Here is a 25,350-nt window from a genome sequence, read left to right on the forward strand (position 1 = left end):
CTCTTTAGTTTAAGCTTAGAGTTAACTGGAACAGACTAGTCCCCAGACAGCCCCCAAGTAGGTTGGAATACCACACATAAGGTTTTCTGTTATCACTCTGGATTGAGGGAGCAACTGGGAGCTCATCAAGGTTGCACTGCCCCAGGCAGGAGGAGGGTACAGGTGAGTAATACACGATGAAATTTCCTTCCATTCTGTTCTTGATTTTTCCTAATTGGCTGTTTACGTTGTTGCTGTCGATCTGTGTTTGACTGTTTTCCAGACTCCTATGAAGTTTTCAGGTGATTTCTCTTTCCTTTCTTGTCTTTCCATGGGAGAGTTCAGTCCTCCCACCTCACCATTTTGCCGACATCACTCTACATGTTAAATTTTGTCTCCACAACGTTCTCGTGTATCAGTGCATCACAATTTCTGTTACTCTTTCCAGATTTGTTGCATTTTAATTTGTTTATAGGTTTTTCATTTATGAATGATGTGGAGCAGTTAGTAAATTATGTAAAATATGTATCAGTGACATTATGAGAGTACCCTAAAAGTTATATAACTAGCTACAAGGGTTCAACACTCAAAGTCTCTTTGAACACTGTGCATGGTATCCTAAGGCTATTAATAATTAACTTCCAATAAGCACTGGCCAAAATGTCTCATTTCTGTTTTCTGTTCAGGATTTCAGTAGTCAGGTCTGTAAAGCATAGTAATTTTGCTGTGGGAAATATAAAAGGGGAAATTTATTTTCATTTGAAGTTTTGATTCTTTATTAAGGGGTAACATTTTGAAAAATGCTATTAAACACTTTCAGATTGTGTGATTTGTGTATGTGTGTGTGTTTGTACTGAAAAGTAGTTTTTTCAATTGATGTTTGATTGAGATTGGGCTTCATAATAATAGAAAATTAAAAATATTTATGTTGGAAGTTTCTAGTCTAACAAACAGTCAATAATTGCTCACCCAATCTCATCATTATATACTACTTGAGGTTACGTTGATAAAAATAATCAAACAAGTTAACTGTGGTCAATCATCTCTGACTCCATGGGTACTGGTTTAATCATGTTTCTCCTACTATGTCTCTGCTAACACTGGACAGTGCAGCTTGGGTGTTATGTTCTTGTTATTTATAACATTTGAAGGGAGAAGAAAAAAATCCCAGTCTGCTTACTCAGAGGAGCAACAGACAATGGATCTCAAAGGCCAGAAGGTGAAGCTTAATGATGTCTACTTCATTCCTGTCCTGAGATTCGGAACCTATGCACCTTCAGAAGTAACTGTACTGGTTGTGGGTTGAGATATAAATAGTAGTGGATGTGACATGAGCAAAAGGGATTTGGGTTGTCAAGCACTGAGCTCCTGTGTGACTCTGGGAGGGTCATGTGGTTCCACCAACCAGGCTAGAACCATTTCCTCTGAGAGAGGAGAAAGCATTCAGCCTTCATTCTGCATCATGGTCTGAAGCTGTGCTTACCTGCAGATTACTCTGGGTTCCCCTCCAGTTTCCATCTCTTTCCCAGTTTGGCAGAAGAGGTGAGACTTGGCCATCAAGATCACCGACTGTCAGCTGCTTTGTTTTGAGGGGGATTGCTATGGTGGGGTTTCTCTGTATATTTCATTAGTTCCAGAACACTTTCCTTCTTCCAAAAATACATGATCCAGAGAAGCATTTGAGGTGGAAGGTCCTGAAGATGAGGTGACTGAAAAATAATGGGAGAGAATTGCTTTTCTACTGTGGGGTACCTGCTCAGTGCCAGGGCAGAAACACTCCAGCTATATTTCCCCCTGTACTTCTCTTTCTGCTTGGAAACTTCTTCTGATGGGAACTATAGTATCATTTGAGTGGGGAGGAGGATATAACTGAGGGGATATCACTGAAGGGATAAACCACACTCTTACAAGCCAGGTTTTGCAATGTATTCTTGGGTTTCATTGTGTGTTTTTATTAAATATAGTCTGAAGTGCCTGGGCATAATTCAGGCTAGTGGACAAGTCTTTAGACTGGAAGGCAGAAAGTTGGCTGTCCGTCTTGTCTTTAGAGCATGTAATTGTCTTTAAACTTTGAGTCTTGTCTTTAGAGCATGTAATTGTCCTTAAACTTTGAGTCTCACCTTTTTCATCTATAAAACAGATAGAAATATCCAGAGACATTTTGGAAACAGAAGACAGGACTTTGTAGGACTCAGGGGGTGAGGGCAAGGAAGGGTCCAGGCTGTCAATGAAATTCACTGGTTCATGGCTCAGTACATCCCCAAATGTCCGAGCATTTAAGAAAAACCAGGAGCAGACACAACAGAGGGAAGTTAGACCAAATATCTGTCTCCTTGAAATAGGAAAGATTCTGAATCACATAAAAAGAAACGGAGGACTTGTACTGGAGAAGGATTCCAAATGGGTCACAGCCGCAGCCGTGCCCCACGGAGGGAGTGGAGGTGGTCCCGGCCCACATCCTGGGAAAGAGAACACAGGCGCCTAGAAAGGTCCCGGTTCCGGGAGCAAGATCAGAGAAGCTGCTCTCGCACCCCACCCCGAAGGCGTTCCAGGTCCCCAAGACGACATAGATCTACATTTTCTCTTCTCAACTGAAAGAGGAGATGAGGAGAGGAAAGAAAGAAAGAGCAAAGAACGTCAGATAACTGAGAAGGACTTAGAGGGCAAAACAGAGGAAGAAATAGAAATGATGAAGTTAATGGGATTTGCCTCCTTTGACTCCACAAAAGGGAAAAAGGTGGATGGCTCTGTAAATGCCTACGCCATAAATGTGTCTCAGAAGAGAAAGTATAGGCAGTACATGAATCCATAAGGTGGATTAATCACTGAACCTGGAGGTGTTCTTGGGTCCTCTGAGGTCAGCAATCAACCACTGGTTGCCTGGGGTTGAAGGGTTCCTGGGTGTCCATGGAAAAACTCACCAGGAATGTTCAGGGAAACTATCATGGGTTCATCACCACAAATATAGAACTAACCAAAGGCACAGAGCAAAGTCAATCCTTGGGAAGATCAAAGCTTGTACCTTAGCAATCTCTTAATCATGTGCATATTCAACATTTTTGTTTATGTAGACTGCTAAGAGTGAATCTCAGGAAGTCACCCAATTTGCTATAGAGGTTGTGTTCCGCCATATTGACTGTGCTCGTGTGTACCAAAATGAGGAGCAAGTTGGCCAGGCCATTCGAAGCAAGATTGCAGATGGCACTGTGAAGAGAGAAGACATATTCTACACTTCAAAGGTGCTATGCATGTTGTGTGTGAACATGTATGAAAGTGATTGTGCAAAGGTGACAATTATATAATAGGATCATTTGTTTGGTGATCTATGCTTATTGGTAAATTCCTAAAGTATTAGAATTCCCTGGTGGTTCAGTGGTTAAGACTTGGTGCTTTAATGACATGAGCCCATATTTGATCCCTGGTCAGGGGAGTAATATCCCACAAGCATCACAGTAAGGCAAAAAAAAAAAAAAAAAAAAACACCTGAAGTATTATTAATAAAACTTCCATTCTTTAATCTCTACAGCTTTGGTTAACTTCCCTTCGACAAGAGTTGGTCTGACCAGCCTTGAAAAAGTCACTGAAAACTCTTCAACTGGACTATGTCCATCTCTATATTATTCATTTTCCACTGGCTGTGAAGGTTGGAAATATGTGTGATCACATCAATTTTATTTCTTGTGTTAGAATGTGCATCATTGCATGGATTGTTGCATTAAGATTTGTCTTAGTAGGTTGAAGGGATGATTACAGTAGAGTAGAATCTCCCAAACAATAATTTGTGATCATCTTTTTACTGAGTTTCTTTGAATCCCTTACAAGCCTCCCAGAGAAAGGAGTTAATAATCTGAGAGTCTGTGCCAGAAAACCTTGAGGAAGTAGAAGCAGGCCAGTTCTGCACACAGTCCTGAATATGACTCCTGGGTCCCTGGGGATTTCAAGAACCAAGAGTTTGGTGCAGCCGTGGTGAGCATGACACTGCCTTACATTGAACATGATGAGTTTCTCTTGTCTTTCACCCTTTCAAATGAGCATATTTGGTGGTGCTCCCTCTGGGTGCATCTAAACTTTGTTCCTTTACAAGGACTTGGGAGGGATTGCCTCCTCTCTTGCCTGACTTCATGATGAGGTTTGTAGACTGCACTTAGCTGTTAAGAATGGTTTACTGAGAACTCTTGATTTCAAGTTACAAAAAGCAGTTCAAACCATCTGATGCACAATAGCTTAGTGGACTATGTAGATGACAAGTCATAGCCACAGACAGATTGGGGATTTGCAGTACTCTTCAGGAATGTCTCCTAATTTCTACTAATTTCTACGCTTTACCAGGATGTTACTCATGGTTTGCTAATTTTTTCTGAAAATTTTCTACTGATGGCAAATATGACCCTGGGGCAGCTCAAGGTCCATGGCCATGAACATTTGAGACCCTTGATCTTCCACAATGGTCTCAAAGACCACTGATTTTTGAGACCTTGATCTTCCACAATCCGTACCAACTTAAGGAGAGTCTTGCTGGTTCATGTGCCTGCCCTAGGGTGTCTGATGCTCAGAGGGAAAAGGAAATCTGATTATCTAGCCCAGGTCAAGTTTGAAACTTTTATTCTGGAAATAAAGCCATGTAACTTACTGCTATTCTCAGATCAGAGATATTTCAAGAGGGAAGTACAAGAACTGACAAAATTCACAGAAGTCACTTGAAGTCCTTTTTTAGGACCTAGAAAAATTGTACTTATTACAACATGTATTGAGTGTAAAAAAGTAGAATAAGCTTCCCTCCTAAAGACCTTGCTTACATCTCCATATGCAATCACTTTGCAAATATTAGTATCTACAAAGTTGTAAACCTACCTCATATAGGTTTAATCCTGGGTGCCTGGAAGCCTTGCTAAATGTGGAGAAATTATTTTGTACATATCTAAAATGACTGCTTCTATTCCAGCCAGGGGAGGAATTATACCCAAAAGATGAAAATGGAAAACTGATACCTGACTCAGTGGATCTCTGTCGCACATGGGAGGTGAGTTCCAAGAGTAGAGAGTTAAAGGAGGAGCCAGGAGAGGGGAAACCTCCATCAATTCTTCTGCCTGTGAGCATGGGCTGTGGGCCATCAGACTCAGCAGTTCATGAACTCTAAGGGATGTAATCCTGGGGTTTTTTGGGGAGGAAACCATTGCTGAAATGTTCACAGAGAGGAACAGAGGAGGAGAATCTGGGACAGTGAGACAGATATCTATTTCCTTCCATGTGATATGTGTTCCCCAAGGAGGAGATGGCAATTCTTTTTGTGTCATGCAGCAGTTCATGAACTCTAAGGGATGTGATGCTGGGGTTGTGGAGAGGAAACCATTGCTGAAATGTTCACAGACAGGAACAGAGGAGGAGAATCTGGGACAGTGATTTCCTTCCATGTGATATGTGTTCTCTAGGATTTTCCAAGGAGGAGATGGCAATTCTTCTTTTTGTGTCATGCCATTCTTCCCCTCTTTCCTTCTTGATAATCAATGCTAATTCTTCTGGATGACACTTTTTACAGATATTTTTTCAGCTTTTATTCTTGTTCTATTGCTCATTCCAAGTGATTTTTCAGCACCCATCCGTCTCCAGGCCCTGGAGAAGTGTAAGGACACAGGGCTGACTAAGTCCATCAGGGTGTCCAACTTCAACCACAAGCAGCTGGAGAATACCCTAAATAAGCCGGGGCTCAAGTACAAGCCTGTCTGCAACCAGGTGAGCAGCTTGGCTCCTCTCCCTCCTGCTCTTTACAACCTCCTTCTTGCCCTGGAGCCTGATATCTGTCTGTCCTCTCCTGTTCATACGACCTTTGTGGGTCAAAGGATACTAGAGAGCAGAGCCTGTCTGGACTTTGTGAATGAAATCCATAACGATATCTCTGATAAAGTCTGGGTAGATAGGTGTGGAGGATTTCCTCGTAAACTGTGGGTAGAATCCAGAGCTAGAGGAAGGAGGCATTTCCCTGGGATGGAAGGATAACCAGACTGAGGGTGAAAGTGGCTTGGAGAGAACTGCAAGCAGGAAGGAAGACCATGAAAACCTGGAATGGATTCATGTTGAGGTTTGACAGAAACCAGCAAAATCCTGTAAAGCAAACATTCTTCAGTTAAAAATAAATTAATTAAAAAAAACTGGAATGGGAAGTAATAAAGATACAAATCAGCTGAGATGGGTGTTAAGCGTTTGTGTGGGGTTCTGTTGGCTGAATCCAAAATCTTGGTGGCTAAGCATTTATGAGTCTCAACAGGGAGCACAGAACAGAAAAATGTGCTGGAGATGATGGAAATCATCCAGGTTAGAGGGTTAATTTAAAGGCTCATGGTGATGCTAACATTACATGAAATATTTACTCAGAAGCATTTACTCAAATGTAGAGCCCACCTTTTGATTATTCAGTCTTAGACTGGTTTTCCCATCCATGTCTATCATAAAATTAACTGTATAAACACACTTTTTTCTATTTCTCTCTTGGTGTTGATATTTCCAGCTTACATCTTTTTCTGTCACATTAATAATACCTTTCCATATAATCTAACACTCTTCTCTGTTGACATTCTACAGGTGGAATGTCACCCTTATCTCAACCAGAGGAAACTGTTGGATTTCTGCAAGTCACATGATATTGTTCTTGTTGCCTATGCTGCCCTGGGTTCCCAAAGACTAAAAGAATGGTATTGAACCCTAATGAAGACAACAAGTAGTTTATGTAAAATTCAATTTTTGATAAATAGTTTAAATCATATATTACTCAGATAACTCATAGGCACAGGGGATAAGCAGGGAAGGATGGAATGAATCCTTCTCTTTTATCTTCCCATCACCCAGCCAATTTTTCTACATTGTATTAGATTGTTGACCCATAAATAACAAATCTCTGCATTAAAATCAATATATAATCCCCCAGTTGAGACCAGAGACACAAGCTCATATCATGATTTACTTATTTATTCAACAATGAACATATTTCTAAAAATACATGTCTAAACCTCACATATCTTTTATCTAAAATTGGGATAATAATATGTAACTTCCAGGTCTATCATGATAACAAATTTCAATATGAACCATTTTTGTAAACATCTATAGAAAATTGCATAATATAAATAATATATATAAATAATGATGAAATGAATAGTTTTGGACTATTCAACTTGTATCAATACCTGTGAAAAGTAACAATTAAAAAAAAAAATTTCCCAGTCTTTTTCCATCACTGTTTCTTTTTGTGCCATTGTACAAACTTTAGAGCTATGAATGGAGAAAAACAACAAATGAGAATTAAAAAAGGAAAAAAAAATCCATGAGTTTGGGAGTTCTGGTCTCACTCAAACATGCATCCAAATGACTGGGAGAACTTTGTAAACACAGATTAGGAGGTGCCACCATTGAAGTTCTGATTCAGTGTGTCTGCATTTAAGCCGGGAATTTGTACTTCTAACAAGATCCCCAGTAAAGCTGATGGTTTTAGTACATGGACCACGGTTTGAGAAGCACTGGTATAGAGTGGACATACTTCGTCTGTTTGGTGAAACTACTCACAAACTGAGTACTTAGTCTCAGCTCCTCAGCATTTCTGAATTTCCTTCCAGGGTGAACCTGAACCTGCCCGTTTTCTTGGAGGACCTGGTTCTTTGTGCCATTGCCAAAAAGTACAAGCAAACCCCAGCTCTGGTTGTCCTTCACTACCAGATACAACGTGGTGTTGTGGTTCTGGCCAAGAGTTACAAGAAGAAGCAGATCAAAGAGAACGTACAGGTGATGAGTTGGGGCTGTGGGCAAAGGGGTCCTAAGGAATATCCTTCATTCTTTGTCTCTCTCTCAAGACTTTCCTTGAATCAAGACAAGTTACCAGTTCTTCCCCATGCATGAACATGTTGTGTGTGTTCCTGGTGATTTTCTCCTCCTGATGTGGCAACAGGAGAGGTGGCATGGCTGCAGAGGGTTCAGGTTGGACAGAAAACAGAGATTTTAGTTTCAGAGTTATGTTAGCCATTTCATCTGTCATCTTCTGCAAATGACATCTTATTTTCTTTGTTATCAGTTGATGAAATTGCAATATGTGATTTTTTTTTAGACCATTTGAACTGCTCTAACAAAATATCACAGATTGAGTGGCTGAGAAAAATTGAAATTTATTTCTCACAGTTTTGAAGCTGGAGATCTGAGTCAGGGTTCCTGTGTGGTCAGGTGAGGGCCCTCATCCAGGTCACAGGTTTCTCTTTGCATCTTAATATCATGGAGAGGGCAACAGAGCTCTCCCAAGTCTCTTACATGAATATGCTATTTTAAAATCTCATTCGTGAGAGCTCCACTATCATGACCTTTCAAAGGCTCCATTTCCAACAACATCAAAATGTAAATTTCAGTTCAGTTCAGTTCAATTGCTTAGTCATGTCTGACTCTTTGTGACCCCATGGACCACAGCATGCCATAGCTCCCTGTCCATCACCAACTCCCAGACTTTACCCAAACTCATGTCCATTGAGTCGGTGATGCCATCCAACCATCTCATCCTCTGTTGTTCCCCTCTCTTCCTGCCCTCAATCTTTCCCAGCATCAGGGTCTTTTCAAATGAGTCACCTCTTTGCATCATGTGACCAAAGTATTGGAGTTTCAACTTCAACATCAGTGCTTCCAATGAACACTGAGGACTGATCTCCTTTAGGATGGACTGGTTGGATCTCCTTGCAGTCCAAGGGGCTCTTAAGAGTCTTCTCCAACACCACAGTTCAAAAGCATCGGTTTTTCGGCACTCAGCTTTCTTTATAGTCCAACTCTCACATCCATACATGACTACTGGAAAAACCATAGCCCTGACTGCTGCTGCTGCTGCTGCTAAGTCGCTTCAGTCGTGTCTGACTCTGTGCAACCCCATAGACGGCAGCCCACCAGGCTCCCCTGTCCCTGGGATTCTCCAGGCTAGAACACTGGAGTGGGTTGCCATTTCCTTCTCCAATGCATGAAAGTGAAAAGTGAAAGAAGTCACTCAGTCATGTCCAACTCTTAGCGACCCCATGGACTGCAGCCTACCAGGCTTCTCCATCCATGGGATTTTCCAGGCAAGAGTACTGGAATGGGGTGCCAGTGCCTTCTCCGATGGCCCTGACTAGACGGATCTTTGTTGACAAAGTAATGTCTTTGCTTTTTAATATGCTGTCTAGGTTGGTCATCACTTTCCTTCCAAGAAGTAAGCGTCTTTTAATTTCATGGCTGGAATGACCACCGGCAGTTACTTTGGAGCCCAGAAAAATAAAGTCAGCCACTGTTTCCCCATCTATTTGCCATGAAGTGATGGGACCAGATGACACGATCTTAGTTTTCTGAATGTTGAGCTTTAAGCCAACTTTTTCACTCTCCTCTTTCACTTTCACTATAGTTGGACAGAAAACAGAGATTATAGCTCCAGTGCTATGTCCCCAATTTATTCTGTCACATTGTACACATGATATCTTATTGTCTTTTTCTCAATTGATGAAATTGCATTATGTGATTTTTTTAGGCCATGTTGTGTGTTTTAACAAGATACTACACACTGAGTGACTGAGAAAAACTTGAAATTTGTTTCTCACAGTTCTGAAGCTGGAGGTCTGAGATCCGTGTGGTTGGGTGATGGCCCTCCTCCAGGTCACTGGCTTCTCCTTGTATCTTAACATGGTGGAGGGGTCAACAGAGCTGTCCCAAGTCTCTTACATGATATTATTTAAATCTCATGCATGAGGGCTCTATGATTATGTCCTAATCACCTCTCAAAAACTCCTTTTCTAACACCATCAAGATGTGAATTTGGGGGCACAAAAATTATGGCAGTGATCTTTAACCTCCTAATTGTGGTTTTATCTTGTATTTCCATGAATACTATAAGGTTTTACTTCACACATTTAATCTCCTTGAGTTTCTGCTGTTGCAAAGTTCCTGTTCAAGACTGTGCCTATTATTGCTAAGATGTCTGTGTTTTGATTTCTGTGTAGGAGACCATTATTGTACCTTAGCATAGCTGTACAGGAAACTCTCCCCAGAGAGTTAATGCAGAGATCATTTCTGCGTCTCTTGATTCTGTGGTTTGACAATCAGCCAGCACTCAGCTAAGCAGTTGTCCTCTAGGCTGGGCTTTCTTGGGCATTTGCAGTTCAAGGCTTTACCAGCTGGATGTGACTCTTGTTAGAGGAGCCTGCATGCTTCTCTGTATATTTTTTCATATATATTTAGCTAGACTGTGACAACTATCTCAGCACAGCCCTATGATCCCAAGTCAGTCAGTCAGTTCAGTTACTCAATCACGTCTAACACTTTGCAAACCCATGGACCTCAGCACGCCAGGCTTCCCTGTCCATTACCAACTCCTGGAGTTTACTCAAATTCATGTCCATTGAGTCGGTGATGCCATTCAACCATCTCATCCTCTGTTGTCCCCTTCTCCTCCTGCCTTCAATCTTTCCCAGTATCAGGGTCTTTTCCAGTGAGTCAGTTCTTTGCATCAGGTGGCCAAAGTATTGGAGTTCCAGCTTCAGCATCAGTCCTTCCAATGAATACTCAGGAATAATTTCCTTTATGATTGACTGGTTTGATCTCCTTGCAGTCCAAGGGACTCAAGAGTGTTCTCCACACCATAGTTCAAGAGCATCAATTCTTCAGCACTAAGCTTTCTTTATAGTTCAACTCTCACATCCATACATGACTATTGGAAAAACCATAGTTTGACTAGATGGACCTTTGTCAGAAAAGTGATGTCTCTGCTTTTTAATATGCTGTCTAGGTTTGTCATAGCTTTTCTTTCAAGGAGCAAGTGTCGGCAGCAGCCTTCGGGAGTGCGGCTGTGCGCCTGCGCTACGCCGAGTTCGGGAGTGCGGCTGTGCGCTTGCGCGGCACCGAGTACCAGCGGGCAGTTTGAATTTCGCTCCCGGAGGAAAAAAAAAAAAAAAAGTAGCAAGTGTCTTTTAATTTCCCAATTATGATCCCAAGCCAGGGAGTAGGAAAAAATCCTCTTCATGTCTAAGCTGAAAATGCACCATTTCTTCTGGCAAATTTCACTGCCCAATGCAAGTTATGGGTCAGGCCAAGTCAAGGGTCAATTATATAGTCCCCTGAAAAATTGTTTTGTGTTTGCATTCAAATTTGGTTCTGAAATACACCTGGAACTGATTTTCTAATATGATATAAAATGATTACCTATTTTTTTTTTTATTTAAATGGAAATCTAAGTGTCCATGTTTTCCACAGATTTTTCACTGCCAACTCTGTCATATATCAAATATTCATAAATACATTTCTGGCCTCTCCCTTATATTTAACTATTCAGTTTTCGGTACTCTATTACAAAAGTATAAATTAAGTCTTGCTTTTCAGAATGGCATATTTTTCTTCTTTAAGGCTATCTTGATTGCTCTTGACTAGCTATTTCTTATTTCAAACTTAGTATCACTTTACTGAATTTCACAAAATAATACGTGTTTAAGTCTTTGGTTCATATTGCACTGAAACACATCACTTTGGAGAAAATGAATTTCTTAACAAAATTGAGCTTTCCATTTCAAAATTATGATATGAATTTTTAATTATTTAGGTGTTCTTTAATGTCTTAAACATTTTTCATAACTTTCTCCACAAAGGCATTTACATAAAGTTTTTTATATTCAATCATAGGGAATTACTTTGCCAACAAAGGTCCCTCGAGTCAAGGCTATGGTTTTTCCAGTGGTCATGTATGGATGTGAGAGTTGAACTGTGAAGAAAGCTGAATGCTGAAGAATTGACGCTTTTGAACTATGGTGTTGGAGAAGACTCTTGAGAGTCCCTTGGACTGCAAGGAGATCCAACCGGTCCATTCTAAAGGAGATCAGTCCTGGGTGTTCTTTGGAAGGAATGATGCTACAGCTGAAACTCCAGTACTTTGGCCACCTGATGCGAAGAGTTGACTCATTGGAAAAGACTCTGATGCTGGGAGGGATTGGGGGCAGAAGGAGAAGGGGACAACATAGGATGAGATGGCTCGATGGCATCACCAACTCGATGGACATGAGTTTGAGTGAACTCCGGGAGTTGGTGATGGGCATGGAAGCCTGGTGTGCTCCAATTCATGGGGTTGCAAAGAGTCAGACATGACTGCGCGATTGAAATGAACTGAACTGAACTGATAGGTAATGAGTACGTTTGATATCAGATTATTGAATAGGTTTTCATGGAGGAAGCTCCTTCTGACACTGCTTCAGCTGAATCCTGTCACCTTTAGGGCGTGTTGGGTGGAGTTAATTAGTCTAATGTTGGCTCAGATTCAGTATCGAGTCAGGAGTGTCCAATGACCATGCTTGGTAAAAGATTTTAATTTGATTGTTTTTTCAAGTGATTCACTTAGATAAGGGACTGATGCACTGTAATGTTTGTGAGGTAGACAGTGAAGGAAAAGGTGTGGAAGGAGAGGTGAGAACTCAGCAAAGCTTCCCAGGCTCGTTCACCTGGAAGCTGAGGACAGACACAGCTTCCCTGTCCCCTCTTCTTGTCTCCATCCAGCTGGACACTTCTCCAGTCCCCAGGGGGAGGCCAGTTCTTGGGGGAGTAAACATGGTTCTTTCCTTTCTTCCATGTGTTTGACTTTGAACTGACTCTGGAAGACATGAAAGCAATTGATGGCCTCAACAGAAATAGAAGATGCTATGAATTTCTACCATCAGTGACTTGCAGATGTTTCACACATATGTTATTTTCTGTAGCAGGCAGTTCAGTAGGGGAACTAAGTTTTTTAAAGCTTAATTCTGGGAAGACAGTCCTGATTTCCAGCGTAAGAATAAACCAGGGGCTTCCTGCAGACCTCACACCAGAGGTTTCCTCAAGGGCTTCATCTCTGACCAACCAAAATGTGGCTGGAGCCCAGGACAGCATATCAATAAAATCCCAAGTTCACATCATGTGAATTCACTACTTTGTGCCCCTGAACCCTGTGCCTGGTGCACCTCCTCTCAGGGCCGAGAGACTCAGCAAACAGAGGGCACAGTGTCTGCAGCCCAGTATTCTTTCAGGGACTTGTGAACATGTTTCATCTTTAATTCTTTTTACATCAGGGGAAAATAATTATATTAATAATAACTATATAATAATGAATCTATCATGCATTACATTCATGTTTTGTTGTTGTTGTTTAATCTCTAAGTCCTGTATAACTGTCTACCATCCCATGCTCTATAGCCCAACAGGCTCCTCTGTACTTGGGATTTCCCGGGCAATAGTACTGGAGTGGATTGTCATTTCATTCTCCAATGGATCTTGCTACCCTAGGGGCCGAACCTGGGTCTCCTGCTTGACAGGTGGATCCTTAACCATTGAGCAACCTGGGAAGAAGGCATTCATATTATGCCTAACAAAATTACAAAATGTATTGTTGATATTTTTTATGAAGGATGGTCTCATGAAATCCAATGTGCATCTGTGCTACGAAGTCACAGGGGGCCTGCATTCCACCCTGTCCCCTAAGTTTCTGGTGGATTTTCTCCCTAATGGGCATTTTTTCTCCAACACATCATCCATTTCTTTCAATTGGTTTCCTCATTGGCCTTTCTTCCCTGTTACAACTCCCACATCCTCATCCTTGTTATCTCACAAAGCTGAATTACCAGTAGATCATGAGCTTAACTGACCCTCCAGTGAGTGACTGCTGTGTCCTTAGCAGGACACACCCAGGTAAGATCATCTGGGTCTTCTGCTTTATTTTTTTTTTTAATTTTATTTTATTTTTAAACTTTACAATATTGTATTAGTTTTGCCAAATATCGAAATGAATCCACCACAGGTATACCCGCGTTCCCCATCCTGAACCCTCCTCCCTCCTCCCTCCCCTACCCTCCCTCTGGGTCGTCACAGTGCACCAGCGCCAAGCATCCAGTACCGTGCATCGAACCTGGACTGGCGACTCGTTTCATACAAGATATTATACATGTTTCAATGCTATTCTCCCAAATCTCCCCACCCTCTCCCTCTCCCACAGAGTCCATAAGACTGATCTATACATCGATGTCTCTTTTGCTGTCTCGTACACAGGGTTATTGTTACCATCTTTCTAAATTCCATATATATGCATTAGTGTACTGTATTGGTGTTTTCCTTTCTGGCTTACTTCACTCTGTATAATAGGTTCCAGTTTCATCCACCTCATTAGAACTGATTCAAATGTATTCTTTTTAATGGCTGAGTAATACTCCATTGTGTATATGTACCACAGCTTTCTTATCCATTCATCTGCTGATGGGCATCTAGGTTGCTTCCATGTCCTGGCTATTATAAACAGTGCTGCGATGAACACTGGGGTACACGTGTCTCTTTCCCTTCTGGTTTCTTCAGTGTGTATGCCCGGCAGTGGGATTGCTGGATCATAAGGCAGTTCTATTTCCAGTTTTTTAAGGAGTCTCCACACTGTTGTCCATAGTGGCTGTACTAGTTTGCATTCCCACCAACAGTGTAATAGAGTTCCCTTTTCTCCACACCCTCTCCAGCATTTATTGCTTGTAGACTTATGGATTGCAGCCATTCTGACTGGCATGAAATGGTACCTCATAGTGGTTTTGATTTGCATTTCTCTGATAATGAGTGATGTTGAGCATCTTTTCATGTGTTTGTTAGCCATCTGTATGTCTTCTTTGGAGAAATGTCTATTTAGTTCTTTGGCCCATTTTTTGATTGGGTTATTTATTTTTCTGGAGTTGAGCTATAGGAGTTGCTTGTGTATTTTTGAGATTAGTTGTTTGTCTGTTGCTTCATTTGCTATTATTTTCTCCCATTCTGAAGGCTGCCTTTTCACCTTGCTAATAGTTTCCTTTGTTGTGCAGAAGCTTTTAAGTTTAATTAGGTCCCATTTGTTTATTTTTGCTTTTATTTCCAATATTCTGGGAGGTGGGTCATAGAGGACCCTGCTGTGATGTATGTCGGAGAGTGTTTTGCCTATGTTCTCCTCTAGGAGTTTTATAGTTTCTGGTCTTATGTTGAGATCTTTAATCCATTTTGAGTTTATTTTTGTGTATGGTGTTAGAAAGTGTCTAGTTTCATTCTTTTACAAGTGGTTGACTAGTTTTCCCAGCACCACTTGTTAAAGAGATTGTCTTTAATCCATTGTATATTCTTGCCTCCTATGTCAAAGATAAGGTGTCCATATGTGTGTGTATTTATCTCCGGGCTTTCTATTTTGTTCCATTGATCAATATTTCTGTCTTTGTGCCAGTACCATACTGTCTTGATGACTGTGGCTTTGTAATAGAGCCTGAAGTCAGGTAGGTTGATTCCTCCAGTTCCATTCTTCTTTCTCAAGATAGCTTTGGGTATTCGAGGTTTTTTGTATTTCCATACAAATTGTGAAATTATTTGTCCTAGCTCTGTGAAGAATACCGTTGGTAGCTTATAGGGATTGCATTGAATCTATAGATTGCTTTGGGAACTATACTCATTTTCACTATATTGATTCTTCCGATCCATGAACATGGTATATTTCTCCATCTATTAATGTCCTCTTTGATTTCTTTCACCAGTGTTTTATAGTTTTCTATATATAGGTCTTTTGTTTCTTTAGGTAGATATATTCCTAAGTATTTTATTCTTTCCGTTGCAATGGTGAATGGAATTGTTTCCTTAATTTCTCTTTCAGTTTTCTCATTATTAGTGTATAGGAATGCAAGGGATTTCTGTGTGTTGATTTTATATCCTGAAACTTTACTATAATCATTGATTAGTTCTAGTAATTTTCTGGTGGAGTCTTTAGGGTTTTCTATGTAAAGGATCATGTCATCTGCAAACAGTGAGAGTTTTACTTCTTCTTTTCCAATTTGGATTCCTTTTATTTCTTTTTCTGCTCTGATTGCTGTGGCCAAAACTTCCAAAACTATGTTGAATAGTAATGGTGAGAGTGGGCACCCTTGTCTTGTTCCTGACTTTAGAGGAAATGCTTTCAATTTTTCACCATTGAGGATAATGTTTGCTGTGGGTTTGTCATATATAGCTTTTATTATGTTGAGGTATGTTCCTTCTATTCCTGCTTTCTGGAGAGTTCTTATCATAAATGGATGTTGAATTTTGTCAAAGGCTTTCTCTGCATCTATTGAGATAATCATATGGTTTTTGTTTTTCAATTTGTTAATGTGGTGTATAACATTGATTGATTTGCGGATATTGAAGAATCCTTGCATCCCTGGGATAAAGCCCACTTGGTCATGGTGTATGATCTTTTTAATGTGTTGTTGGATTCTGATTGCTAGAATTTTGTTAAGGATTTTTGCATCTATGTTCATCAGTGATATTGGCCTGTAGTTTTCTTTTTTTGTGGGATCTTTGTCAGGTTTTGGTATTAGGGTGATGGTGGCCTCATAGAATGAGTTTGGAAGTTTACCTTCCTCTGCAATTTTCTGGAAGAGTTTGAGCAGGATAGGTGTTAGCTCTTCTCTAAATTTTTGATAGAATTCAACTGTGAAGCCATTTGGACCTGGGCTTTTGTTTGCTAGAAGATTTTTGATTACAGTTTCAATTTCCATGCTTGTGATGGGTCTGTTAAGATTTTCTATTTCTTCCTGGTCCAGTTTTGGGAAGTTGTACTTTTCTAAGAATTTGTCCATTTCTTCCACGTTGTCCATTTTATTGGCATATAATTGTTGTAGTAGTCTCTTATGATCCTTTGTATTTCTGTGTTGTCTGTTGTGATCTCTCCATTTTCATTTCTAATTTTATTGATTTGATTTTTCTCCCTTTGTTTCTTGATGAGTCTGGCTAATGGTTTGTCAATTTTATTTATCTTTTCAAAGAACCAGCTTTTGGCTTTTTTAATTTTGCTATGGTCTCTTTTGTTTCTTTTGCATTTATTTCTGCCCTAATTTTTAAGATTTCTTTCCTTCTACTAACCCTGGGGTTCTTCATTTCTTACTTTTCTAGTTGCTTTAGGTGTAGGGTTAGGTTATTTATTTGATTTTTTTCTTGTTTCTTTAGGTATGCCTGTTTTGCTATGAACTTTCCCCTTAGGACTGCTTTTAAAGTGTCCCACAGGTTTTGAGTTGTTGTGTTTTCATTTTCATTAGTTTCTATGCAAATTTTGATTTCTTTTTTGATTTCTTCTGTGATTTGTTGGTTATTCAGCAGGGTGTTGTTCATCCTCCATATGTTGGAATTTTTGATAGCTTTTCTCCTGTAATTGAGATCTAATCTTACTGCATTGTGGTCAGAAAAGATGCTCGGAATGATTTCAATTTTTTTGAATTTATCAAGGCTAGATTTATGGCCCAGGATGTGATCTATCCTGGAGAAGGTTCCATGTGCGCTTGAGAAAAAGGTGAAATTCATTGTTTGGGGATGAAATGTCCTATAGATATCAATTAAGTCTAACTGGTCTATTGTATCGTTTAACGTTTGTGTTTCCTTGTTAATTTTCTGTTTAGTTGATCTATCCATAGGTGTGAGTGGGGTATTAAAGTCTCCCACTATTATTGTGTTATTGTTAATTTCTCCTTTCATACTTGTTAGCATTTGTCTTACATATTGCGGCGCTCCCGTGTTGGGTGCATATATATTTATAATTGTTATATCTTCTTCTTGGATTGATCCTTTGATCATTATGTAGTGACCATCTTTGTCTCCTTTCACAGCCTTTGTTTTAAAGTCTATTTTATCTGATATAAGTATTGCTACTCCTGCTTTCTTTTGGTCCCTATTTGCATGGAAAATCTTTTTCCAGCCCTTCACTTTCAGTCTGTATGTGTCCCCTGTTTTGAGGTGGGTCTCTTGTAGACAACATATGTAGGGGTCTTGTTTTTGTATCCATTCAGCCAGTCTTTGTCTTTTGGTTGGGGCATTCAACCCATTTATGTTTAAGGTAATTACTGATAAATATGATCCCATTGCCATTTACTTTATTATTTTGGGTTCGAGTTTATACACTGTTTTTGTGTTTCCTGTCTACAGAATATCCTTTAGTATTTGTTGGAGAGCTGGTTTGATGGTGCTGAATTCTCTCAGCTTTTGCTTGTCTGCAAAGCTTTTGATTTCTCCTTCATATTTGAATGAGATCCTTGCTGGGTACAATAATCTGGGCTGTAGGTTATTTTCTTTCATCACTTTAAGTATGTCTTGCCATTCCCTCCTGGCTTGAAGAGTTTCTATTGAAAGATCAGCTGTTATCCTAATGGGAATTCCCTTGTGTGTTACTTGTTGTTTTTCCCTTGCTGCTTTTATTTTATTTTATTTTATTTTTTTAAGAAACGTGTTCTGCTTAAGAATCTCCTGGAGAACTTTACAAAACGCGGACCGCTTCATCCCATGTTGTACCTTCCCCGGGCAAAGCTGCAGGTTTGCATCTCCCTTGCTGCTTTTAATATTTGTTCTTTGTGTTTGATCTTTGTTAATTTGATTAATATGTGTCTTGGGGTGTTTCGCCTTGGGTTTATCCTGTTTGGGACTCTCTGGGTTTCTTGGACTTGGGTGATTATTTCTTTCCCCATTTTAGGGAAGTTTTCAACTATTATCTCCTCAAGTATTTTCTCATGGTCTTTCTTTTTGTCTTCTTCTTCTGGGACCCCTATGATTCGAATGTTGTAGCATTTAATATTGTCCTGGAGGTCTCTGAGATTGTCCTCATTTCTTTTAATTTGTTTTTCTTTTATCCTTTCTGATTCATTTATTTCTACCATTCTATCTTCTAATTCACTAATCCTATCTTCTGCCTCTGTTATTCTACTATTTGTTGCCTCCAGAGTGTTTTTAATTTCATTTTTATCCTCTCTGATTCATTTATTTCTACCATTCTATCTTCTAATTCACTAATCCTATCTTCTGCCTCTGTTATTCTACTATTTGTTGCCTCCAGAGTGTTTTTAATTTCATTTATTGCATTATTCATTTTATATTGACTCTCTTTACTTTCTTTTAGGTCCTTGTTAAACCTTTCTTGCATCTTCTCAATCTTTGTCTCCAAGCTATTTATCTGTGATTCCATTTTGATTTCAAGATTTTGGATCAATTTCACTATCATTATTTGGAATTCTTTATCAGGTAGATTCCCTAACTCTTCCTCTTTTGTTTGGTTTGGTGGGCATTTATCCTGTTCCTTCATCTGCTGGGTATTCCTCTGTCTCTTCATCATGTTTAAATTGCTGAGTTTGGGGTGTCCTTTCTGTATTCTGGCAGTTTGTGGAGTTCTCTTTCTTGTGGTGTTTCCTCGCTCTGTGTGGGTTTGTACAGGTGGCTTGTCAAGGTTTCCTGGTTAGGGAAGCTTGTGTCAGTGTTCTGGTGAGTGGAGCTGTATTTCTTCTCTCTGGAGTGCAATGAAATGTCCAGTAATGAGTTATGGGATGTCTATGGTTTTGGGGTGACTTTGGGCTGCCTGTATCTTGGAGCTCAGGGCTGTGTTCCTTGCTGCTGGAGAATTTGCTTGGTATGTCTTGCCCTGAAACTTGTTTCGCCCAGAGAGGTTTACAGGGTTATATGGAGAAGAGAAGAGTGAGGAGGGAGTTAGAGGTGACCCAAATGAGATGAGGTGGAATCAATAGAGGAGAGAGTGGGCTATTCGGTAATCTCTTCCTTATGTGCACTCCACAACTGGACCGCTCAGAGTTGTTCACAGAGTTATACAGAGAAGAGAAGAAGGAAGAAGGTGGCAGAGGTGGCCAGGAGGATAAATGGGGGGAATGAAAAGGAGGGAGACAGATCCAGCCAGTAATCAGTTCCCTAAGTGTTCTCCACTGTCTGGAACACACAGAAATTCACAGAGTTGGGTAGAGTAGAGAGGGGTTAGGGAGGAGACACAGGCGACCTAGTGAAGAAAAAGGAGAGTCCAAAGGGCAGTTAAGCCAGTAATCTCTCTCCCTAGTGAAAAATGGGTACTGAAGATTGGGTTCTTAAAGGTATAAAATTGGTAACAAATACATAAAAGCAAAAATTTTAAATCTAGAGTAGAGTTTGGAATTTCAAAAATATGATGTTAAAGAAAAGAAGAAGGAAAAGAAAGAGAGAAAAAACAAACAAACAAAAACAAACAAGGTCGCAAAAATTATAAAGAAAATATAGGTACAAAATTGATAACTAATACCAAAAAGCAAAAGTTAAAAATCTAGAGTAGAGTTTGGAATTTCAAAAATACAATGTTAAAAAAAGAAGAAGAAAAAGAAAGAGAGAGAGAGAAAAAAACAAAAAAGAACAAACAAGCTCGCATAAATTATATAAAAAAAAATACAGGTACAAAATTGATAACAAATACCAAAAAGCATAAATTAAAAATCTAGAATAGAGTTTGGAATTTCAGATATACAATGTTATTTAAAAGAAGAAGAGAAAGAAACAGAGAAAAAGAAAAAAAAATAAAAAAGGGTCACAGAAATTATATAAAAACAAAAACAAAAACAAAACTATAGGTACAAAATTGATAACAAATACTAAAAAGCTAAAATTAAAAATCTAGAGTATAGTTTGGAATTTCAAAAATACAATGTTAAAGAAAAGAAAGAAAAAGAAAAAAAAAGGTCAAAAAATTATTTAAAAAAAAATATATATATGAAGTTTGCTTTAAAAAAAATAGGGTCTTTTTTTTTTTTGCAAAGTAATCGGTTATAAAAGTGGAAATTAAAGGAATAATAGAGGACTTAATATATATATATATTTTTTTTATAGGCTCACTTGTTCAGTCGCACTGAGGGGAGGTAGGGAGGGATGCTGCAAACAAATAACACTGGCGTGTGCTCGCAGTGCCTCAGCCACACTGGGTCTGCCCCCCCGTTCACAGCGCATGTAGCCTCTCTGCCCACGCTGCTCAGGCTCTAGGTTGCTCCGCCGCGAACCATCCGCGGCTGGCCCTGGGCTGCCTGTACTTCCCAGGTCCAAGCCGCTCAGGTTCAGGCACTCGGGTAGTCCTCAGAGGCGCAGACTCTCGGTTGGGCCTACGTTTTGTGCCCTTCCCAGATCTGAGCAGCTCAGGTAATGAGGTGTTTTGCACGCGCGATTGCTGCGACTTATTGCCTCCCCGCCGCTCGGTTATCTAGTTGTGCACCGGCACACCTTCTCAGGCAGATGTTGACCGTCCAGACCCCCAAGAAGTTTTAGTTAGCAAAGAAGCCTGCTTACAGTTTTATAGATAATGTCTCTCTGGGGCTGCGATTGTCCCCTTCCAGCTCTGGCTGCCTATCACCGGAGGGGGATGGTCTGCCTCCGGCTATCTCTGTTCAGTCCTTTATTCCGTGCGCGGGCCTGGCGGTGTCATAGGTTAGGGCTGGCTTTTTGCGTGGTAGATATCCCACAGTCTGGTTTGCTAGCCCAAATTATTTCGCTCAGATAGTGCTCGGGGTATTCAAGCCAGATTCTTGCGATGCAGCCCGCGCCGCACCTCCCTGCCCAGCCCCCGCTTGCTAATGGCGTATGCAGGCATCTGCGCTGCTTCTCCGCTGGGGGAGTTACCGTAGGGCTCTCAATGTGCGGGTTTTAATTATTTATTTTTCCTCCCTGTTATGTTGCCCTCTGTGCTTCCAAGGCTCGGCACAGATTCGGCAGTGAGAAGGTTTCCTGGTGTTTGGAAACTTCTCTCTTTTTAAGACTCCCTTCCCGGGACGGAACTCCGTCCCTCCCTCTTTTGTCCCTTTTTTTGTCTTTTATATTTTTCCCTACCTCCTTTCGAAGACTTGGGTTGCTTTTCTGGGTGCCTGATGTCCTCTGCTGGCATTCAGAAGTTGTTTTGTGGAATTTACTCGGCATTTAAATGTTCTTTTGATGAATTTGTGGGGGAGAAAGTGTTCTCCCCGTCCTACTCCTGCGCCATCTTAGCTCCTCCTCTCTCCTGCTTTCTTGAGAAAAGACTCACACCTGTGTTGTATTTGTTCATCAGTGATCCATCCACTGTGGAGTCCCTACCTCCTGTACTTTGACTTAGTCACTAACATGGGATTCCAGCTGCCTAATTACTGCAGGAAGATGTCAAGACTGAAGACACAGATGACTGATCAAACAAGGAGAAGCTGGAAGGGAGTTTAGAGAGAAATGAATACAAATTATTGGTAAAATGAAGCTTTTTTTTTTTTTTTTCCAGTGAAGGATCTCAAAACTCTCCCTATTGCTTGTAAGCTGTATCATGCTTCTGAGAAAAAGCCATGATGAAAGAAAAAATGTGGAAGGTTATTTTTCTGTACGTAGGAGCTCTTAAGTATAATTCTATGTTCTTCATTAGTCTGTGAATGCCTAGATTTACTCATCTTTGTGGGCTCAGGTCAGCAGCACAGCTCCTGGAACTTGGAATCGCTCAGAGTGCACTTTTTAATGAATTGAAAAGGACAAGTTCAGAAAGAAAAGTAAAAAGATGGGGAAAAAAAAAGGAAAACAGCAGTAATACTAATTTCTGAGTAACAAGTGTTTTAATATATTATAAATTAAGAAAGGAATATTCCCTCTTTGAGCTGTGTGATTATTCAGGTGCTTGTGGTAGCTCTCCAATAGAAGACAAGTTCCTTAATGCAGGCCCTCTGCATTTATGGAGTGTTCACTTGCTTATCCATGGGTGTATGAAAAAGGGCAGCTAATTTGTTCACTGGGCACCTTTTCATCATCTAGGGGCAGAAGTTTCACCTGTGTCTAAGATGGTCACTACAGTTACTGCCAGGTCTTGTGGTCTCATATAAATTGTAACGAGTCAAACTACCTGTCACTGTGGAGTGAATATCACATGTGGATGTTGGGACTGGACCTGCAGGTGCCGTGTGCACATGGAGCAGACACCGCATGTGTGCCTGTTGGGGGAGAACGAGGGATATGTTTGTAGATTTAGAGTTTTAGCCCATCCTGACCACATCATAGAGTAATGCTCTATGACAACATGACTGATTTAATAAATGAATCCTTCTCCTTCTCTCTCAGTGGTGTTGGTCACCCTGAGTATCCATTCTCTGAAGAATATTGACTCTCAACTCTCACTGAGATTCTTCAAGAATTTCTTGCATCACTTTTGTACTTGCTGGAGGTACTTAAATGAAGTGTCTGAACTTTTGAAAGCTTGCCTTTCCTTTTTTAAAAATAAAAAGTTTATGAAACAATAAAGACTTCAAGTAAGACTCTTGTTTCTGATCATTAAAGTAATACCTCCAAATTGTAGAAAATTTGGAAAATAGAAGGGACATGATAGAAAATAAAGATCAGTTGTGTTTACCCATTTAAAAATACTTACCTTTGGTATATTTACCTTGTGGTTTTCCTAGACAAATATGTGCATTTGTTTACTTACAAAGACAAATCAACTTCAATCGACAGGTTGTATACTTCTTTTGAAACTTAGCATAAGTATCTCGGTAAGCTAAAAGAATGATTTTAAAAAATCAGGTGTTGCATTTTGCTTCCTATAAAGTAGCACATTTTACTCATTTATATAATTTCTTAATTGTCTGCCCATGCTTAGCATTTTGATGAATTCTTACATATTTTGAGTTTGTTCATTGGTCATTCAGCAAAACTTTATTGAATATTCTTCAGAAAGACATTGTTTCATCAACAAATGTCAATAAGTGAAATAAATTCTTGAGCTTTTGGTCTCGTGGAGAATGAGACTGTGAATGGTATCAGGAGAATTTAGCTGTTAGAAATGGGTATGTGTCTGTTGAGATAGTTCTGCATAACATCTTGCATTTCTGTATGTCTATTAGGCAGAGACATCAACTACCCTTCATCCCACACAACTTTTCATTTCTACAAAACAGCCTTGAAGATAGAGACAGTGGTTCCTGCATTTCTCTGGAACAGAAAATGCTTATTCCAGGAAGGAAGAGTGTTCATGGAACATTTAAGGGCCAGAAAGTCTGCTCATGTGTGTGAGTTTAGTGAGGTGGGGAGATCCCTATGGGGCAGGGGGTCATTGTCACATAGGCTTTTAAAGGACTTTACTGTGAGGGAAATGGAGAAGGATACTTCCAGAACCACTGCTCCTCGGGCCACTCTCTGATAGCTGATGGCCACACTGGCCTGTCCAAATGTCCTGCCTGTCTGAGCTGGCTCTGTACCCTACACTGCACACTCTGCCCAGCATGGGTGGCCCTCACCCTGGGGGGAGTAAACGGGATCCAGAGGCCCTGAGGGGGCATCTGTGGGCTGGGGGACACACGGGCTGCCCAGTAAACTGGCCAAGTCCTGAACAATGTCCGGCTGCCTCCTTAGCCTGTTCCAGGAGCATAAGCGGGTGCGTGTCTCAGGAGAGGAGTCAGGTTCCCGGGCCTCCTGTGCGTCCACCTGGGTTCACAATAGCTGCGGGGCTGCGACCTCACGGGGTCGTCCCAGGGCTGCAGTGCCCAGTTTGTGGTGTGCACGGGTCTCTCCAGGGAGGACCTCTGAGTCCCTGTCCCCCCTTCTCATCTGGGGCCCTCTTGTGGGCTCAGTCCTGGTCTGCAGGCTTCTCTTCCCTTCCCACCCAGCTCCATGGGGATGGTTCTTTACAGCCTTGGTGTGGAGGAGTCTTCCTGCTTGTGTTGTGTGTTTTCAAGAGATGGGACCCACTAATGTGCTTCTGGGGGAGCTGAGCTCAGCGTCCTCTTGCCCACCTGGAGCTCCTCCCCAGGACAGTGTGTGAAACTCACTATGCTCTAAGTGTGGCCCCTGTGATTGTGCAGGAAGAGTCGGTGCTGATTTCTTTTCTTCCTTTCATGGATCAGGCTTTTCTAGTAGGGCAGTGGTAAAGAATCTGTCTGACAGTGCAGGAGATACGGGTTGCATCCCTGATCCAGGAAGATCCACTGGAAAAGGAAATGGCAGCCCACTCCAGTATTCTTGCCTGGAGAATACCATGGACAGAGAAACCTGTGGGGTCCATGGGGTCACAATAGAGGGGTCTTGACTTAGCGACTAAACAGTAACAAAACAGTTTCATGGCTCATGTTTTTCTCTCTTTTTTCCCTCTCTGTCTCTTTTTTTAGCTTTGTTGTTTCACCTTTCTTTACTGTATGCCTTTTCTCTCTCTCCCTCTGTGTGTTCATGACTGGGTACTTGAAGTACAGCACACCCACTGTTTGCATATTTGTACCACATCCAGTTTGTCCTTCACTAGCTGATGTGGTATGTCCCTGTTCTGGGGTCAGCCCAACAGGAATCTAAGGGAAACTCAGGTCATTTCTGAGTCACAACTTACCTGGCCCATGAGTGGCTTTCTGATTCTGGGAAATTTATGATTGTTTTTGAATGCCTTACTATACCCCAAATCCACACCCCAATTCCATCAGGGCTTTACATGGTCTTGTGTGTGTCTCTACCCTTAGTCCCTGGCCCTGGCCCCATGCATATCTATTCCCCCTGCAGGTGTAATGAGCCACTCCAGCTGCTTTTCAGTTCAAGCTCAGAGTTAAGTGAAACGGACACCATTTTCCTGGCAAACTCCAAGTAGTGGAGAATATT

The 25,350-nt window shown here is 40.8% G+C and overlaps 1 protein-coding gene and 1 long non-coding RNA gene across 2 annotated transcripts; one reads left to right on the forward strand and one right to left on the reverse strand.

The window, feature by feature from the left end:
* On the forward strand, positions 1-25,347 carry LOC514083 (dihydrodiol dehydrogenase 3-like). The gene is made up of 8 exons (XM_059892954.1): positions 1-162; positions 1,131-1,198; positions 3,051-3,945; positions 4,922-4,999; positions 5,570-5,709; positions 6,556-6,665; positions 7,584-7,749; positions 25,255-25,347. The coding sequence occupies exons 4-8, from the start codon at positions 4,993-4,995 to the stop codon at positions 25,258-25,260; spliced, it is 429 nt and encodes a 142-aa protein (XP_059748937.1). The 5' UTR covers positions 1-162; positions 1,131-1,198; positions 3,051-3,945; positions 4,922-4,992; the 3' UTR covers positions 25,261-25,347.
* LOC132346909 (uncharacterized) lies at positions 12,288-21,993 on the reverse strand. The gene is made up of 2 exons (XR_009496905.1): positions 21,598-21,993; positions 12,288-12,592 (listed from the first exon to the last, which is right to left on the reverse strand). It is a non-coding gene; the product is annotated as an uncharacterized lncRNA (long non-coding RNA).
* Positions 25,348-25,350: the final 3 nt, after the last annotated feature.

Source organism: Bos taurus, chromosome 13, assembly GCF_002263795.3.
Source record: "Bos taurus isolate L1 Dominette 01449 registration number 42190680 breed Hereford chromosome 13, ARS-UCD2.0, whole genome shotgun sequence".
NCBI classification, from domain to species: Eukaryota; Metazoa; Chordata; class Mammalia; order Artiodactyla; family Bovidae; genus Bos; species Bos taurus.